The sequence below is a fragment of the Protomyctophum bolini genome (genome assembly GCF_963924005.1).
Source record: "Protomyctophum bolini genome assembly, chromosome: 23".
Taxonomy (NCBI): domain Eukaryota; kingdom Metazoa; phylum Chordata; class Actinopteri; order Myctophiformes; family Myctophidae; genus Protomyctophum; species Protomyctophum bolini.
Genome location: NC_137884.1, coordinates 21597772 through 21617513, shown reverse-complemented (window position 1 = coordinate 21617513; position 19742 = coordinate 21597772). Strand labels below are relative to the sequence as shown.

The following is a 19742-nucleotide window of genomic DNA, read 5'->3' as shown; positions in this document are numbered from 1 at the left end:
AGTAGGCTACACAGTACTTAAGTAAATGTACTTAAATGTACATTTACTGTGTCGACAGCACCCAGACAGCCTCAGAGGGTCACAGAGGCGCATGGAGGGGCGATACAATGCAAATTATAGAGCCTTTTATCTGAGCCAGACACTGGCTGGGATTGTCAGAGAGGGAGAGAGAGAGGGAGAGGGAGAGGGAGGGAGAGGGAGAGGGAGGGGGAGGGAGGGAGAGAGAGAGAGAGAGGGAGAGGGAGAGGGAGAGGGAGAGGGAGAGGGAGAGGGAGAGGGAGAGGGAGAGGGAGAGGGAGAGGGAGAGGGAGAGGGGGAGAGGGAGAGGGAGAGAGGGAGAGGGAGAGAGACACTTGGGCGTGGGAGTGCTGTATCATCACTTCCACAGCACTGACATTGACCCCAGCTCTATTTGGCAGCCAGACACGACGACACAGCACCCCTCCTCCAACCACCCCAGTGGTGGCACGACGACACAGCACCCCTCCTCCAACCACCCCAGTGGTGGGAGACGACACAGCACCCCTCCTCCAACCACCCCAGTGGTGACACGACGACACAGCACCCCTCCTCCAACCACCCCAGTGGTGACACGACGACACAGCACCCCTCCTCCAACCACCCCAGTGGTGGCAAAAGTATACTCACATTTTGTACTTAATAAGTATCAATATACTGCAGTGTAGAGAAAAGTCCGGAATTCAAAATGTACTTACCTACAAGCTACGAGCTAGATAGGTCTGTTATAAGCAATAATATGTCAACATTTTAATGACAATGATATTTATTTTTTGGTAATCAGACAGGCAAATCGACCAACGACAAAGCTTCTAGGAAAATCTTTGAATGCAAATTGCATTCATGAGTCAGAGACAAAAACATTTTTGGGAGCTTTTTACTCATTGCTGGATTGTCCGCGAATACCAATAAAATATAATAAAAAAAGGTCATTACAATTTTGACATATTATTGCTTATATAGCAGCTTTAACAGTACAGTACCCATTCTAGGCGGGAACCCCTTTTGGTGTTAGCATTATGTTATGCTTTAGCTATTGAAAAATAGCAGATCTACAAGCTCATAGCGTGCCACCGAGTGGCGCGCTACGAGCTTGTATATGTCTGTTATTTTTGAAAAATCGAAGAACCACTGACATAGAAACATAGCTTTTTCAGAAAACTGTCAGGATGTAGAAGACTTTTTTTTAAAATCTGATCTCAGGTCAAAATGGGTTAAGTCAATGTACTTCGTTACTTTCCACCACTGCGCCCCCTGCACCCTCCTTGTCTCACGCGCGCCTTCGTAACTTCTCATCCCTGTCCGGAGGACAGCGCGGGTGCTGCTGTCCGGAGGACAGCGCGGGTGCTGCTGTCCGGAGGACAGCGCGGGTGCTGCTGTCCGGAGGACAGCGCGGGTGCTGCTGTCCGGAGGACAGCGCGGGTGCTGCTGTCCGGAGGACAGCACGGGTGCTGCTGTCCGGAGGACAGCGCGGGTGCTGCTGTCCGGAGGACAGCGCGGGTGCTGCTGTCCGGAGGACAGCGCGGGTGCTGCTGTCCGGAGGACAGCGCGGGTGCTGCTGTCCGGAGGACAGCGCGGGTGCTGCTGTCCGGAGGACAGCGCGGGTGCTGCTGTCCGGAGGACAGCGCGGGTGCTGCTGCTGCTTACGGGCTGCTGACGTGACGTGTGGGTGCTGCTCGGGTGTCAGAAAGGCGAGACGTGTGCGTGCGACGCCACGCCACGCCTCGGGGGCCTCGTCAAACAGCCACCCGACACCCTCCCTGTGACCGGCCAGCCGCAGATCAAAGGATCAACATGGCGAGGGGAGTGTGTGTGTGTGTGTGTAGCCTGGCCCTGTGAGGTCATCAGAGATAATATAATATGGAGGTGGTGGCGCTGTGGGAGAGCCATAAGATGGGATGTCTCGGTGTATATACACAATGTGCATGCCTGTAGGTGTGTGTAGGTGTGTGCGTGTGTGTGTGTGTGTGTGTGTGTGTGTGTGTGTGTGCGTGTGCGTCCGTGCGTGCGTGCATGGGAGTATTTCGCAGAGGGAGGAAGCACACTTACTAAGCATGACTGAGACCGTGTTAACTTGGGGATTGAAGGAGCAGCGTCCTTTTCCAGATTCGGCTCTCGAGTCGATATGGAACACTTGCTCCTGCCAGGGAGGAAGTGAGGAAGCAAGGAGAACACAGGGAGAGACAAGCTTTATTATAGGAACCAGTCCAATGCAATAAACACAATAATATGAGCATACCAAATGTTCCACAAGGTAGCCCTTCCCTGTGTTTCCCTTCATTTTTTTTGGCAGTGGTGTAAAGTAACTAAGTAGTTTTACTTAAGTACTGTACTCAAGTAAAATGTCGAGGTATTAGTACTTTGCTTGAGTATTTCCAATTTCCAATTCTTTGGCCTCACTCACACCTTTACAACAGACCGATGTATGCTTGTTGTATGAGATGTATAGCTGATGCAAGGTCGCAATGCATTTCCAATGGGAGTCACATGGTTTGTGTTGTATGAGGGGGAGGGGGGCAGTCGAAACACAGCCGCAAGCCGTACAACAGCTTGTAGCCCAAAATGTTGTATCAAACCACGTGACTTCCATTGGAAATGCATTGGGGCGGCCATGACACTTACATCTTGCTTACATCTAGCATGCATCAATGTTGTATGCTAGATCGAAAGGTGTGAGTGAGGCCTTTGACTTCTACTCCACTACATCTCGGATGCAAATGTTGTACTTTTACTCCACTACATTTATTTGACAGCTTCAGTCACTACAGCAGTTACTTTGTAGATTTGATTATTAGTACAAAACATACATTAATCACTAACCACTGCCCTATATACATTTTCGGCCATTTGAAAATAGCCAACACATTGTGAGCTTGTAACGGAGTAGTTCTATATTGCAGCATTGATACTTTTACTTAGAAGTAAAACAATTGCTATACTTTTTCCACCACTGCCTTTTGGTATGAAATATAAAATTCCCCTTCCTTTTTGGTATGAAGAAACACAGAGAGAGCCAGTCCTGGGCAATGGACCCAAAACTGCTTGCTACGGGACATTGAAATCAACATTCCGTCTAGGAGGAGGAGAGGGGAGAGCTAGGGGGAGGGGGGAGGGGGGGGGGGGGTTTCCCTTCATGCTAACGTGTTGGATCCCTGCTATAGTTCCATCTCAGGTCTCATCTTCTATAATCCCACTCCCAGGCAGGTTTCTGCTGTATCCTTGGTGACTGTTATGTATACTGTTGGGAATTTGTGGATTCATCACTGGTTTCATTGGATTGGGTTTCATTTTTGGATTCGTCTCAGTTACAATCCAGCCGACGGTGATGCAAGCCAGACGCCCCACTCCCCCCCCCCCCCCCCCCAAGTGCAAGTGCAAGTGACATCAACCAAGGAACATTTCTTCCAGGAAACGTGATGCGTCTCTGACCTTAACAGTGTCTGTTTGTATAGACCTCTAGAGATGCATCATATTGAGTCTAGTGGACCCTGGATTATGAAGTATAAAAACGTAAAGTTTGTCCAAAATAAGTCTCACTCACTCGCACGCGTGTGCACACAAACACACAAACACACACACACACACGGAAACGCCAGCCTCCTGCCTTGTTATTCCAGCTGATCAGCGATGCGCGTTCACAAGCCCAACAGGGCTATCATATTATATACAGTGAGCCTGCCGTCGACAATATCCGACCGTGACAGCTTGTTACACCGTATTGATCGGCTGTCGCGGAGACGCTGCGCGGCACATTTGGGATCAGAGGTTTAAGAACAGAGCCGTCTGCCTGCCTGTCTGTCTGTCAACCCCCCCCCCCCCCCCCCCACCCCCGGTGGTAACGACAAAAGGCACTGCGGCGTATAGGAAAGAAAGCCTGATTCGGAGGTTCTTTTTGCCCATTAGCGGGCTTGGCAGCGGTATGGTCTCTCTCTGTGGCTAAAAAGTTTTGCTCTTTCAGTGAGCACTTTTCTCCTGGACGAGTTCCCTCCCTCTCTCTCTCTCTCTCTCACTTCCAGAGCTGTGCGGCCTGGCGGAGACTGTTGTTCCCAGAATGCACCCCTGGGCCCTCTCACTCTGTCAGTCAGTCCCCCCCCCCTCGTCATTATTTTTTGTACCCCACATGCAGGAACTGATGTGTAAAGTCATGGCGGCTCTGCCATGCAGCGAGTTATTTATTACCTTAACCCATTTTGGTGGCGGGAACCCCTTTTTGGTGTTTTTAAGCATTAGGTTATACTTTAGCTATTGAAAAATCGCAGATCTACAAGCTCATAGCGCCTACGAGCTTGTAGGTCTGCTATTTTTTATTCTTTATAACATTTTTAACTCAGATCTTTGCTTCTGGGGGAGTCCCTGGAACAACATATTTTCAGCTGGGGGTCCGCAGCCAATTACATATAATCTTGGGGGTCCTTGATATGAAAATGTTTGAGAACGACTGACAGAGAAACATGGGTTTTTCAGAAAGTTCTTCATGATTTAGAAGACATTTTGTAGAAGTTTCAAACGTGTTGAAACGTCCCAGTTTTGACTTCATCGGGAAGGTTATTTGGATACGGCAGAGCATGCAAGATTAGGATCCCATCATCACATTGGTTAACTTGTAGCACATGCAGTTGCTTTTTCCTTTTATGGTCTACCGCAGCAAGTTGTCACAACGTTGAACTCGGATAAGAGTGGAGGAGAAATAGAAGATATGGCCTAACAAATAAACACTAGACTCAAACGTTAACCCCTTTTGGTGTTTTTAAGCTCATAGCGCAGCACCGAGTGCCGCGCTATAAACTTGTAGGTCTGCTATTTTTTTTTATCGTGAAAATGGTGCAAATCTTTGAATATATATACGTTTTTAACTTGCTTCCGGTCCCTGGAACAACATATTTTCAGATGGGGCTCGGTGGCCAATTTCATATCATTTTTGGGGTCCTTGACATGACATATTGAGCACCACTGAATCACTGATACAGAAACATGAGGTATTTCAGAACACTGTCAGGATTTAGAAGATTTTTCTTTAAATTTCGAAGTCAGTAGTGGCCAGAGGGGAAGAGACAGAGTAGAACCAAAAAGTAATTTTATGCTCGGTTGCATGCTGAAACCAGAAGATCTACAAGCTCACAATGAGTCACGCTGCAACACATTGTGAGCGTGCAGATCGGCTATTTTCAGAGCACAAGTGTAAAATTACGACCATTACCATCAAGGCCCACCAAAAACAACATTTTAGTCGACAACGTCAACCATAGATTCAGTCGACGCACTACCAGACCAACACTAAAACATTTCAGATGACTATGAAATATGAATAAAACTAAATGGAATTTAATTTAAAAAAAACGTAAATCAAAATTAGCTGTCAAAATCAGCACGACTGTGTCTATACCTCATATAGACATAGACACACACTGGACTGTATAGGCTCCACTGCCATACATGCAGTGGTGAAAAAACGTGCCCGATTGTTTTACAAAAGTAAAAGTATCAATAAAAGTCCGGATTTTCATTATGCAGAATATAGCTTGTAGATCGGCTATTTTCAAATGGCCCGAAATATACTGTATACAGTATAGGGCTGAAGTGGTTAATGCATGTATTTTTAATTATATATATATATTTTTTTTATGTTTTTTTTTTCAGCTTTCGCTTTTATTTTATATTTTTATAGAGAGACAGACAGTAGGCTGTCAGGAAATGGGTGAGAGAGATGGGGGGGAAGACATGCAGTAAAGGCCGTTGGGATCGGGGGTCGAACCCATACTCAGACTCAGACTGCCAGACTCAGACTCAGCGGCTTCCCGATGCCTGGACCGCTGAGCCACGGCCCAGGCCAATGAGGCCAATGCATGTATTCTTAATGATAATCGATAATCTACAAAATAACTAGCAACTAAAGATTTGAAATAATATTTGCCTCCGAGATGTAGCCGAGTAGAAGTAAAAGTATTGGATATTGAAACACTCAAGTAAAGTGCAAATACCTCAAAATTGTACTCAAGTAGGCCTACTTAAGAAAATGTACTTCACAAGTAAGTGTGACTTAAGTGTGTGTATGTGTGTGTGTGTGTGTGTGTGTGTGTGTGTGTGTGTGTGTGTGTGTGTGTGTTTTTTGTGTGTGTGTGATACAGACAGATGAGCTAGGCAGGCTTCTATAGTAATCGCTTACTGAATTCGCAATCACTGCGTTTGCAATCACTGCATTCTAGGGATGCTCCGATCAGGTTTTTTGGGACCGATACCGATCACCGATCGTTTTTCTCATGATCGGCCGATACTGACATGTCCAATACTGATCTTGTGAAATGTTACAAATTTTAATATTTCCAAAATTATTATATGTCAAAACCAAAGTCAAAAGATGTGTGCGAGGAGGACGAAAAATGACAAAAATGCTAAATTATGTTCTACTATAATCTGATTGACATTTATACCGCTTAAATGGGGTAAAAGATCAGTTTCTCCAGATACGGTAAATGCCGATTACCGATCAGAGTGAATATTGGCCGATATCACCGATCAGAGTGAATATTGGCCGATATCACCGATCACCGGCCGATTATCGGAGCATCTCTACTGCATTCGCAATTACTTGACACCACTGCCACCCATGGACACATACCTCTGGCCTGCGGCCTCTGTTGACGTAGACACACACTGGACTGTAGGCTCCACTGCCACACAGGAACAGATGGGTCCGGTTATAGGGCTGCACCACACGGATGAAGTTTCCACAGCCGTGCTGCATGGGGGGGACAAAGAGACAAAGAAATTAGATTTTACTAGTCCATCATTTAGACAACAATATCAGTTCTTTTAGAGAAATGATGATATGGAAATGACTTAAAATGACATTTTAAAATGACCTTTAATGATAAGGTACTTTGGTACCACGCCTGAAAGGGATTATATAGTTGTTTGTCACATTATTTGAATTTCCAATTTAAGAAATGTCCTGTTTAATGATAAATATATATATATAAATGATAACGAATCCTCAATTGTTATATTCATCAGTGGAAGTTTAAGACATACAATTTGTAGTAAAAATCTTATGCCAAAATATATAAATCTAATTGGGCTCATAAAAACGTTGACATTAAACGTTGACATTTTGGTCTATTCAATGACGACATATAATTGCAAAAGAATTCTTCTCCAAAACGTGGATTTAAAGCTTCCAATGTAGACCAAGAAAACCAAGAAAGACCAAGAAAAATAATCCCTATACTCATGGCTTTTTCTTTAACTTTTTCAAAAGATACTTATGTGCTTTTATTGACAGTAAGTCGGGGCTGCATTAGGAGCCTAGCGGCGCTTTCAACAGCACGGACACAACAGATGAGGCCTATTTCCTGTGTCTGTGCGGCATTGGGCCAGTTCTTGTTTATCACCCTTCCAGAATCCCTATTCCAACGGGAGTATAAATGTACTGTAATCCAAGCGTATCTCTCTCGTTATGAAAGAGCCACACACGATCACATGCGGCACAATCATTTGAGGCTAAGCACAGGAATCACGGACCAGGAGAATCCAGCTTATGCAGTGATCTCTCATCTGATCTCTCTCTCTCTCTCCATCACTGCCTCCGACTCCATAAACCTGCCTTTAGGAGGGGCATGAGTGCTGGGCTTTGTGGGCATATACTTAAAGTGTAACATTGTGGGGAGGTAGAAAGGATCAGGGTAGAAGATGAGGAAGGGTACAGGGAGGAGGAGGAGGAGGAGGAGGAGGAGAAAGGAGAGAGAAGGGAGGAGAAACCTCGAGAGGAGAGGAGAGAACCCAGGGGGAACGGTTTAAGGAACTTGGCCATCGGTGTGGAAATAGCAGCTGTGCTGCTCACAGAATGCACAAAGCTCCGCTGAGAGCTGGAAAACAACTCATTTTCTTCCATCACACACACCCATCTCTCCCTCTCTATCTCTCTCTCACACACACACATAACCTGCACACGACACGCGCTGCAGGCCTGCCCATATCCAATTTCATAATTCCCATAGCAATAATAATAACGAGAGGAGATATCGCGTCCGATTTCCACCGTGTGTTTCCCCCGATCCGGACGCTATAGTCACAGCCTTCATAACCCTGCCAGACAACGCAGCAAAATAGCCTCATCATGGCCCACCGTGTTCAGGTGTGCGACCGGTCGGTCGGTCGGTCGACCGACACAGTTTTAGAGATTTAGAGAGCGGAGGTTTTGAGTGAGGAGCCAACGGATTTAATCAGTCTGGCGTTCTTGTACTTGAGGAGGTTAACCCACATTTCTCCTTAACCCATTTAGGCCCGACGTCGAAATTTAAAAGAAATATATTTCAGTTTGTTCTCAAACATATTCATGTCAAGGAACCCCAGATATATATGACATTGGCCGCTGACCCCCATTTGAAAATATGTAGTTTCAGGGACCCTCTCAGTATAGCAAAGATTTGAGTTAAAAACTCGCTCTGAAAGAACTTATATTCAAAGATTTCAGGCACATTTTCACGATTTAAAATAAATCGAGCTTGTAGATCTGCTATTTTTCCATAGCTAAAGTATAACATAATGCTTAAAAACACCAACAGGGGTTCCCGCCCAGAATGGGTTAAATGCCACCCTCCGTTGCACAGAGAGAACGTGTGGTCTTTCTCTGGAGTCCACAGCGACCGCAACATTCTATCGGGGGGAAGAGGAACTGAATATATACAGATGGTGGAGGGTAACCATAACAAACGGTCAGGGGCTCTGATTCAGGACCCACACAAATCATAAAAAAGTAGAAGCCCGGTAAAGGAAGGAATTAACGACCGCTTTATGAACGTTTATTGAAACATAACAGAGAGAGAGAGAGAAGAAAAGAAAAAAACCTTGAAAGGGAAGAAAGAGTAAAAAGAAAAAAAATATGTAGGGGCAGAATTAAAAAGACAAAAAGCCACGCAGAGGCACAGTAGGAAAAAGTGAGTGAGAAAGACAGGAAGAAAAAAAAAAAGTACAAGTGATAAATTGCGAGGAAGGGACCTGGCAGTGGGTGCCGGTTGACAGAGGAGAAGGGCCACCGAACGGCTCCACACAGACAGCTCGCCCAAATATTTGTGGGAGCCTGTCCACAACAGCAGGCCCATGACTCAAGGCAGCACAAATCACTGCACCGTGACTGAAAACAGCTTCTTCTCCTGCTCCTCCTAACATAATGCTTGCGTTGACTCCAAACCCCCTTGGCTCCATTACTTTGGCTGTTGTGTGAGGGGGGGAGACGCGGAGACCGATGGACATGTTGGCCTAAGCGCTAACAAATTGGGCGTGTTGGTGTTGACACGAACATCTGTGGTAGGATGAGACTTTGCGTAGTTGTCTTCCAGCTTTTATTCGTGACATACAGCTCTCTACGAGGCAGGGAAAAGCTTGGTAGCATTTGAAACTGGCCCCTGTAAAAAAGTCCCTATATGTTTCTATACTGTACACGTTTTCTCTTTTTTTTCTAACCGTGATATTTGATGATTTGTTTTGCATAGACGTGTATATTTGTATGTCTTTAATGTATTCGATGTATTGAAAATGGAGGACTCCAGTCTTACATCAGTGATTTTTCTGGTTTCATCCTCTTATCAGTTTTTGTATTGACCTGTACCTTCCTTCCTTGAACTGTACCCATTCAAGCAATCCGTTAATACAATTTCAAAAGCATATACTCCAGTGATATTAACAAGGAAAGTAAAAGACAAGTCAAGAGATAATTAAGGAACACACTACTCTGTGCAACAGCTGTTTGCTCTTGTCTGCTGAAACTCTCATTTGGCTCTAGTTTGAAGTGTAATCCCTGCAGATTTTGTTCTTTTTCAGAGTAGCCCAATTAGCGGAGAGCCAGAGCCAGAGGCGCACTGACGGAATCAGTTCGCGGAGCTCCCATGTCTTCATAAAAGCCTTGTTTTTTTGTGTGTTGCTTTTTTTTTTTGCTCACGGCTGTGAGCTCTTTTCGGTGTTAACCCATTTTGGGCGGGAACCATTTTTGGTGTTTTAAACATTATGTTGTAATTTAGCTATTGAAAAATAGCAGATCTACAAGCTCATAGCGCGCCACCAAGTGGCTTGTAGGTCTGCTATTTTTGAAAAATCGTTAAAATGTGGCGCAAATCATTGAATATATATTTCAGAGCGAACATTTTTTACGGAAATATTTGCTTCTGGGGGGGGGGTGCCTGGCACAACATATTTTGAGATGGGGGTCCGTGGCCCAATAGAGATAATTCTGGGGGTCCTTGACATGAAAAAGGTTGAGCACCACTGACATAGAAACATGTTTTTTTCCGATTTTTTTTTAGGATTTTGAAGCTTTTCTTTTTAATCGACCTCAGTCTAAAATGGATTAAGAAAAAAAGAAAAGACACGGCAATATGAGCCGCGTCCAATTTGTGATGCTTTGATGCTGGTTTATTATTCCATAGCGGTGTGAGCGTGGGGCGCTCCTCCTCCCACGCCTCATTCTTCGTCTTAGCAAACAGAGCCGATGCCAGGAGGACTCTGTGGAGTCAGTGACCCTCCAGCCATCTGCTACGCTACGTAGCTAGAGCCGCTACACATGTATAGTCTCGCCTTGCCAGACTGACTGTTGCCTCTCGGAACGCTTCCGTCAGACAGTCTGGGGAGCAACGGAAGCTCTGATCATGCAGTAAAATATAAAGCGGAAGTGGAGACTCCTCTGCGTTTCTGTTTCGTCTTTACAGTCGCGCCAATTTATCCAAATATGAATAGAAATCACCTAAGCATAGCTTGTTGCTTAACCCATTTAGGCCTGACATCGCTCTGAAATAATATATATATTCAAAGATTTGTACCGCATTTTTACAATATTTAAAAAATAGTAGACCTACAAGCTCGTAGTGCGCGCTATGAGCTTGTAGATCGAGTCCCGCAGTGGGAGTTCTGCTCTGGTTTTGGTGAAATATTAAGTAGTTCCGGTCATTTTGTGGGGTACACAGGGGGCTACGCATTAAATGTTAATTAATCCAAAAACCTATTGTTGAACTATTTATAAAATATTAGTGCAGCTTTCGTTCATTTTTGACCCCTCTATCACACAGATCTATGTTTTTTGTGTCCATATCACTACGCCTCAAAAGATAATTCCATAAGGCTATTTATTTAACCATACATTGTCGTGTGAGGGCCGAAGAAAGGAATATAACACAACAGCGCAGACAGACCAACAACCACATGCGAGGACACTGCTCCAATCCAGACTCGTAGGAAACCATGCATGGTCATCCCTGACCGATGGACAGAAGGCCTATGACACTGTCGTACGATGAATCGCTATTCTCACAAAAAAAATCCATCCATCCATCCATCTGCAACTGCTTATCTGTAGTCGGGTCGCAGGGGCAACAGCTCCACCAGACAGAGAGCTCCAGACTTCCCTCTCCAGAGCAACATTAGTAACTTCCTCCTGGGGGATGCCGAGACGAAGAGCTTTTGCCGAAGAGCTTTCTTTAATTGCCTTCTGGCTCAGCTCTCTTTTTGTCACAACAGTGCGGTACAGCGACTGCAATACCGCCCCTGCAGTGAGCCCGGGATCGAACTGGGATTCTCACGGTTCCCATCTGGCCCCTCTACCGGCCACTGAACCATGCACTGCCATTCCCCAAATAAATAACAATTTTTTTCCTTCCCAAAATATGGACACTCATGGGGTACATTTGGTTAAAATGTGATTTGATTGTTCTGCAGTTCTCACCGTAGGGTCCTTGCCAGCCATTTGGCATTCTTCTATCTTGCTGGTGGACGCAGGCCAAAACACCTGCAGGGAAACAGAGAGGGGGCAGTTTAACTAGAGATCAGTAAGGAGACAGACAGACAGACAGACAGACAGACAGACAGACAGACAGACAGACAGACAGACAGACAGACAGACAGACAGACAGACGTTTAACTAGAGATCTGAAAGGAAAAAGACAGACAGACAGGGGGCAGTTTAACTAGAGATCAGTAAGGAAAAAGACAGTCAGACAGACAGACAGACAGACAGACAGACAGACAGACAGACAGACAGACAGGGGGCAGTTTAACTAGAGATCAGTAAGGACATCAGTGGGGTTGACCTGGTCTGGGAATGCTAAGTGGAAAACCACAGGTCACACAGTGTAAACAAAATGATCACACAGCAACCCGTAATCTAATCACACAAATGGTTATAAAAAAACATCTAAACAACGTAAAAGATAAATGAATACCAATTTAAAACTTGGCAACATGAATAATCCGTCTTGTGATTGTGAAAGAAAGTAAGCCTTTGTTTCACCGTTCGCGATATGACAGCCTGTCACAATGCCAGGAGAAAATGCTGTGGTTTCCAAATGTGGAAGGGGTACTTAAGTCAAAGGGTCTGTTGTGTATGAAATGTATCAGGCAATTTACTCAAAATGGACGTGGCAGAGCACTCCCCAGAGAGACATAAATGCTTTCCCCATGTGTAGATGCTCTCCTCGGCTGTCAATTACGCCAACACCATCCTCCCTCTCCGCACACGAGATCATAGTCATCAGTTCAGCTTATGAATCCTGCCCCACACACACAGCAGCACTGAACCATTTTAAGCCCAGCTTTTGTCGTTTACCTCAAAATGGGTGTGATTTTGGTAAATCTGTGTAAGTGATTTGCATAACAACACACAGCTGGTGTTAACATCATTGTACAACAGTGTACCGTCTTCTTGGGTCTTTTGATGCGCAACGTTATCAATCAGGGGCCTAACTGAATAATCAATGCCTTTTACATTTTGACCTGAGTTGAAGAAACCAATTAAACAATGTCAGCACATCGCATCTCATCGATTAAAATGACCTGTTTAAGGTCAATGGACGTGAAATGAGCATTAGGTATGACAAGACATGGCAAAAACAATACTTATTACTTATATTTATGTGACTCAAATGTGGTGGATAATGGTTTTCCAATAGCCAAGGCAACTTTGCCCTCAATGCCCGCATATCTGACAAATACCTCCAAGAATCTAGCGATTTGGTAACACCCGGCCACCTACACGGGTAAATGATCCTTTACAGCACTGCCACTCAAGTGTGGAATTCCCTAACCCCACCCCTTAAGAAGCGTAGTTCACGTCTCTGTTCACGTCTACTGTTGGCTGCTCCAACAGTAGTGGCAACATAAAAAAAATGGAATGTCAAAATATCCACCGCGGTGGCTGAGACCAGAGCCATTGAGTAATGAATGGTTGAGACGAAGCAGTGAATAACACCAGTCTTACCCAATACCCAATCTTTCTGTTTTATGAACACAAAGCTGCTGTATTTTATATACATACTTTAACCCATTCTGAACGGGAACCCATTTTGGTGTTAGCATCATGTCATGCTTTAGCTATTGAAAAATAGCAGATCTACAAGCTCATAGCGCGCCACCGAGTGGCGCGCTAGGAGCTTGTAGGTCTGCTATTTTTGAAAAAATCGAAGAACGACTGACATTTTTTTAATCTGATCTCGGGTCAGAAATGGGTTAATCAGACCAGTGTGTGTCCCGTGGAAACCTCGTATGAATCTGATCTCAGGTCAGAATGGGTTAAATGCCCCGGTCACAACTGGTCACAACATTAAGTTCAACTATACTTTGTGAGTATTGTGTGGAGTGTGCGGCGTTGACCTTGAGCGTGCCGTGGGTGATGTTGTTGATGTCCATGGACAGCACGTGGTCCTTACAGCCCACGTACATGCGGTCCTGGTCCTCGTCCATCTGCAGGATCCTGTAGTCCATGGCCTTCTCCGACAGACTGAAGTGCTCGAAGGAGGGAGACGCCTGCAGGTCTGAGGGACAGAACACATGGGCCAGGGGCTCGTCATCATCGATATGTCCATACATACGTGTACATTTTAGATCGCATCTATAAATGCACCATGTCTCTGTCTGTCTGTCTGTGTGTGTGTATGTGGCTGTAATGCACGTTAACTCGAGAACCGCTCGCCCCACCGACTTCAAATTCGGCACACGCGTTCCACACCCCCACAGGGAGTGCAGTGCCCGGTGGCGAGTCGGTTGGACCCACGGTTGTACAGAACCGCCACAAAAGGCCTCTGCCCGGGCCCTGGACAATGTGGACAGGGGCCCCTGCCCATGCTCCATATATGGAGCTGGCCTGTTCTGACATCACAACACTCCATATTTATAGGTATGCCTTTTTTTATATATATATATTTTTTTTATATATTTATTTTATTTTGTAACCCAATTTTTCCCCCTGTGTCAATCATCTAATGTGATCCTGGGCTCTACACACCCTCCGCCAACCTGGGGAGAGCAACGGACTTAACTCATGCTTCCTTCATGCTTGAGTGTCCAAGTTGCTCCTTTACACCTGACAGGAGGGAGTTTCCCTGGTTGGACGTACCGCGTGGAAGGAACACGTTATTCCAACCAGTTCCTTTCCCCTGGCCATCAGGCGCCCCGGCTGGCCAGGGGGAGGCAGTTTAGAGACCAGGATTACTGCATGTTTTTGTGAGGGTACCTACCCTAGGGGACACGGCGAGAACATGAAAACTCCACACAGAAAGGTATGCCTGACACAGAACTCCATATATATGGAATAAAGTGACACAGAGAGACCGATACATAAATCTCCATAAATGGGCATAAAATACCCATATATAAGACCCAATTACTGAATGTCAAGCTATGGCACATTCAGAGTCCAACTAGAAGTGGTGGTTCTCAAATGTTTTATTTGCAAGGGACCACCTTAACTCTGAGATAGTGCACAAATCATTTGGTTCCATTTGTACACTCAGAGACCCGTTATGGTCATTCAAGGCCAGCTCTTTGTGTGTTTCTTGCAAGATTATTGTCCACTTATTTTGACTGCCTGTGGCATTTTTTTCTTCTTTTTACAAAAATGTCCACCACAATAAGCTAGCATGGCGGTGACCCCTGAACATGTCCCTCAGTACTCGGATCATGACTGCATTCAAACGTTTTACGTGAGTAACAGTGCAAAAGCATTGGCATCAAACTGTACTTACAGCTGAATGGCCCATTTCATAATCATATTGTTATTGGAATGAAATTAGTCCTGCATTCGTGTGTTCAACACTTGCAATTAATTGCAGCTGGTAAAAGTGGCACTGATTTGAAAATTACATCATGTGCTGGCTGGGTTGTTTAACTTGACACCAATCACGATCCATCATTTTATGTAGCCCTTATATTTTATTAATCTAAATCTGAAAAGCAACTAGTAACTATTACGCAGTTAAATAATTAAAGTGGAATAAAAAGTACAATATTTGCATGGGAGATGTAGTGGAGAAGTATAGGATAGAAACATGTACATAGTGACTTTCCCCCCCGCTTCCCCATGCAGCTAACACGGGGGAAATAACCACAATTGGGTTTTGTGGTAACTTCTTCCTGTATAGACTATAGAAAGACAGTGCCGTCTACTTTACATAACTTTCTGCCACTAGAGTCTGGGGAAAAACCCACAGTGCATATTTTGGGCAAAGGCAAGTCATAAAGTGAATTCTTATTTCTTCCTCCAGCTCATTATAAGCATGCATTATTGTCAATACCGCACGCACGCACACACACACACACATTCACACAATGCACACACGCACCCCATCGAACAGTTATTTTGAGTCCATTCATTAAGAAGATAGAGAACTCTCCCATCATAACCATCAAAGTCCCTCACTGTTGCAGCCAAACTCATGCATATTTATTAGTTTTTCAAGCGCTATTGACTGAGCGCTGAGCGCTCTGGGGACGAGGGTTTGGCGGGGGGGGGTAGGGGGGTGGGGGCGCCGCTCCCATCTCCTCATCCCCTCTGCTTTGACCCTCTCCAGGTCCCTTTTGTTTTGCCGCCCCACAGCTAATCAACAATCAGGTCTCTTATGCCTGTTCGTCCGGCGTCAATGCCTGCAGGGTTAAAGTCACATTTTCCTCATTGTGTTGTGCAGCTAGCCGCAGTAGGCTTTTGGAGACGGGAGTTCCTTTTATCTCAGAAAGGGAAGTGGTTTTTCCTCTCTTGGCTCTGCCAAATCCCTCTCCTCTGATCACAGGCTTTTTGCTTGGCGCTTCGACACTACACAGTATATGCCATGCAGAGCCTGCATGGCTTGTTTAACGTTATTTAAACAAGGATGAGAATCATCAGTGGATTGAGTTTTTCCCCGCACGATTCTTTACTTTGCACCTACCCAACATCGCAAGAAGTTGAATACACCCTGTGGTGTTGTATACTACATACGCGTTCCATGAGTATCTTATTATATTTTTTCGAAAAATAATACAGATACAGCCAATAGCATATTTCAAGTTATGAGTCTTGAACATAAGGCAACTAAAACAATTGTAAAGGCGGTTTTAGTTTTAGTAAAGAAGGCAGTACAGGGCTCTCTCTCGCCCTCCCTGGTAGGACAAACGGGGACGCATACTATACTGGCTTGTGGTAGGCAGTGGTGTAAAGTAACCAAGTACAAGTACTGTACTTACTTCTTTACTTGAGTATTTCCAAATTCTAATACTTTTACTCCTACTCCACTACATCTCAGATCCAAATATTGTCCTTTTACTCCACTCCATTCATTTGAAAGCGTTAGCTACTCGTTACTTTGTAGAGTTTGATTATTGCAAAACATACATTAACCACCTCAGCCATTCAGCCTTTTGTAAATAGCCGATCTACACGCTCACAATGCGTTGCGATGCAACACCTTGTGAGCTTGTAGATCTGCTATTTTCAATATATATTTTTGAAAAACTGTGAAATATGACATTCTGCATAATGAGTACTTTCTACTTTTGGTACTTTAAGTACATTTTAATGCCAATACTTTTTGTACTTTTACTATTAATATTAATATTTTGACTTTTATTACGACAGTAGGTCGCAGATTACTATGAAAAGTTGAAAACCTGTCAACCACCCCTCATTCCTTTTCGATGTCTCCCTTTTGACTGATACCTGTCCATTTAAACGCTAAAAAATGTTATTAGCGCAGTCACGAAAACTAGAGTTCTCAACAGGCCCAAAATCTAAGACCCGGCCCAACCTGGGCCCTCATCAAACCCCATACACTCAAGACACGGCCCCCGCTGCCACCCTTAGATGTCCATATATGGAGCCGACCTCATCAAACCCTGTACCCTCAAGACACGCTCCATATATGGCCAGACCTCTACAAACCCTGCACACTCAAGACACGGCCGCCGCTGCCAACCCTTAGATCTCCATATATGGAGCTGACCAGTTCTGACATTCCATATATGTTGATCTGACACCCCCCCCCCCATGCCAAAGCGCCAGCGCTCGCCCAGCAGTCTGCTGTCACCAAGGCGGACCCTTTGGGGCGAGGTCGTTTCTCGCCCTCAGGTTACTGCTACCGTTAAGAGTATTGATACTTTTACTTAAGTAAAAACTTTTGAGTACCTCGTCCTTTTCCACCACTGGGGCTATACTGTCTAATTGAAGTGGACAGCATCTCGTGCGGACTAATGAGGAACACACAGACAGGAGTCGCTTTGTTTTCACCTGACTCTGCAGAATTTAAATTGGAACTGAGGGGCTCCGTTCAAGCAGACAAGCAGGTTCTTTCCGTTTAATAAAGCAAAACCTCTGGAAAAAGAGATACCAATCTGTCACAGGCTTCAAAGCCGACGGGGATAGCATCAAATAAGGCCCTGTGCACCAGGTTGGCATTTTTTAGGCCAGCTTCGAGGAGGCTAAAGATGTTACATAACTCGCTTTGCCCAAAGTATACATGGAAGTCGAGGCGTGCCACCCGAGGGTGAAGTGCTATCTCACAGCTAATTAGAAACACACTGGGTTCCCGAACTAATGCCAAAACCACATTTTTACATCTTCCCAAAAAATAAGCAGTTGGGAAAGATTTTAGACCAAGCGGGGATTCATTTAACAACCCTACAGCTTGAGCTTCTGTTTCGCCTGGAGAATCTGGCAGAATCTGGAGAATTCTGGCAGAATGCCATCATTAATGACGGCTGATTCCAGTTGGAGCTGCCTGACTGACTTTAATCAGCCTGAGCTTAATTTAATATATGTTGAATGTTAGTGTTGATTTCGTCTGAAATTATGACGAAAAATGTTCAGCGACTGCCTCTTTTCACTGATGAAAACGAAATGAAAACTAAGCCATGTTGACTACATTTGACTAAAATGACTAAAATGTTAGGGAGGGACTAGTGGAGAAGAGATCCAGTAAGCGCCAAAAGACAGGTCATTTTTTTGTCTGCATATGACTAAAGCAAAAAAAACCTATGACTCAGACCAAATCAAAATTTGCTGTCAAAATGAATATGTTGTACAGAACAGTATGTTCTGGTATACGGTCGTCGGTCCAAGATCAATAGCCCTCATCTCTCCTTCTATCAAATGTGTCTCTACGACGGGGGGACCTCAGGAGTCCCCCCGAAATGATTGACATGTTACGTGTTTTTTTGTCATCTTCATTTAGCTAAATTGTAAAACTAAAATGAAAAATGAAAAAATGTATCATGCCATAAAATAATCAATCAATAGTGGGCTCGATATAAGCTCTGATCAATAGTATACGAGTATACAAATTCAATTAAATTCAAGTGTCAAATCACAACAAGTTGTCGCAAGACACTTAAAGCATGAAAAACGACAGAGATCTCACCCAGAGCCAGCAATATTGCGACAGTGGTAACAAATGGTTCCAATTTGTATGTACACGCTCAGAGTTAAATTAACACAGCAGTGTTAGAATGGGGTCCCACGGAGATCAAATTCATATCAAACCACCGACGGGTCCTTGGAAATAAAACCCAGCCAGAGAATCACTGCTTTATACAACACAGGACATACTGTATTCCACAGGGGTAACAATGAGGGTGTGGTTGTGCAAAGGTGGAATAACTGTTAATATTATGGTGAACTTTGTATTGTTTTCACAGTGGTATTGGAATCGGAGACTTTCATGTTTCCTCCCCAGAGGGCGGAAAGGTCTCGAACCGCGCACAGCTCTGACATGGTGACGCAGCAGGCCAGGGGTGTGTCCCATGTGACCAGTGTGTATGCGGGGTCCCATTCTAACACTCTCTGAGTCAGTGTTGTTTTGGGCAGCAATTTAGTTTTAGTCATAGTCTTTTGAATAGTTTCCTTTTAGTTTTAGTCACATTTTAGTCACCAGCGATGTCTTAGTGTGACTAAACATCATAAGATTTCAGTCGACTAAATCTACAATTGATTTAGTCGAATAATTTTTTTTTTTGTCGGGCCTTGATGCCGTAGTAATGACTGATTTTACACTTGCTGAAGATAGCGTTGTGAGCTTGTAGATCTGCTCTTTTTAAGCTTGCAACCTAGTGTAAAATGACTTATACTGGATCTCTTCTCCACTAGTCCCTTCCTAACATTTGAGTCTAGTGTTTTATTGGTTGACAAATTTGTCAATACATTTAGTCATAGATTTAGTCATCATAGCTTAGTTTTCATTTAGTTTTGAAAAAACACTGCTCCAGTGTTGATTTTGACAGTGCATTTTGATTTAGTTTTAGTCAATTTTCTTTGGAATAAAATAAAATGTTAGTCACATTTTAGTCGCCTAAAATGTTTTAGTGTTAGTCTAGTTTTAGTTGACTAAATCAACTATCGATTTAAGCGACTAAAAGTTAGTTTTGCAGGCCTTGATGACGTCGTAATGGCTGATTTGACACTTGATCTACAAGCTTGTAGATCTGCTATTTTGAGAGCGCAAACA

At 44.4% G+C, this 19742-nt stretch overlaps 1 protein-coding gene across 1 annotated transcript in view; it reads right to left on the bottom strand.

Annotated features, from left to right (window-relative positions):
* The window catches only part of sema3c (sema domain, immunoglobulin domain (Ig), short basic domain, secreted, (semaphorin) 3C), a 73863-nt gene that overhangs the window by 23793 nt on the left and 30328 nt on the right, over positions 1-19742 (bottom strand). Inside the window, exons 3-6 of the mRNA XM_080757853.1 lie at positions 13648-13808; positions 11726-11788; positions 6635-6754; positions 2068-2158 (exon numbers count right to left, since the gene is read on the bottom strand). Coding sequence (XP_080613979.1) covers positions 2068-2158; positions 6635-6754; positions 11726-11788; positions 13648-13808 — 435 coding nt within the window. The remainder of the gene's footprint in view (positions 1-2067; positions 2159-6634; positions 6755-11725; positions 11789-13647; positions 13809-19742) is intronic.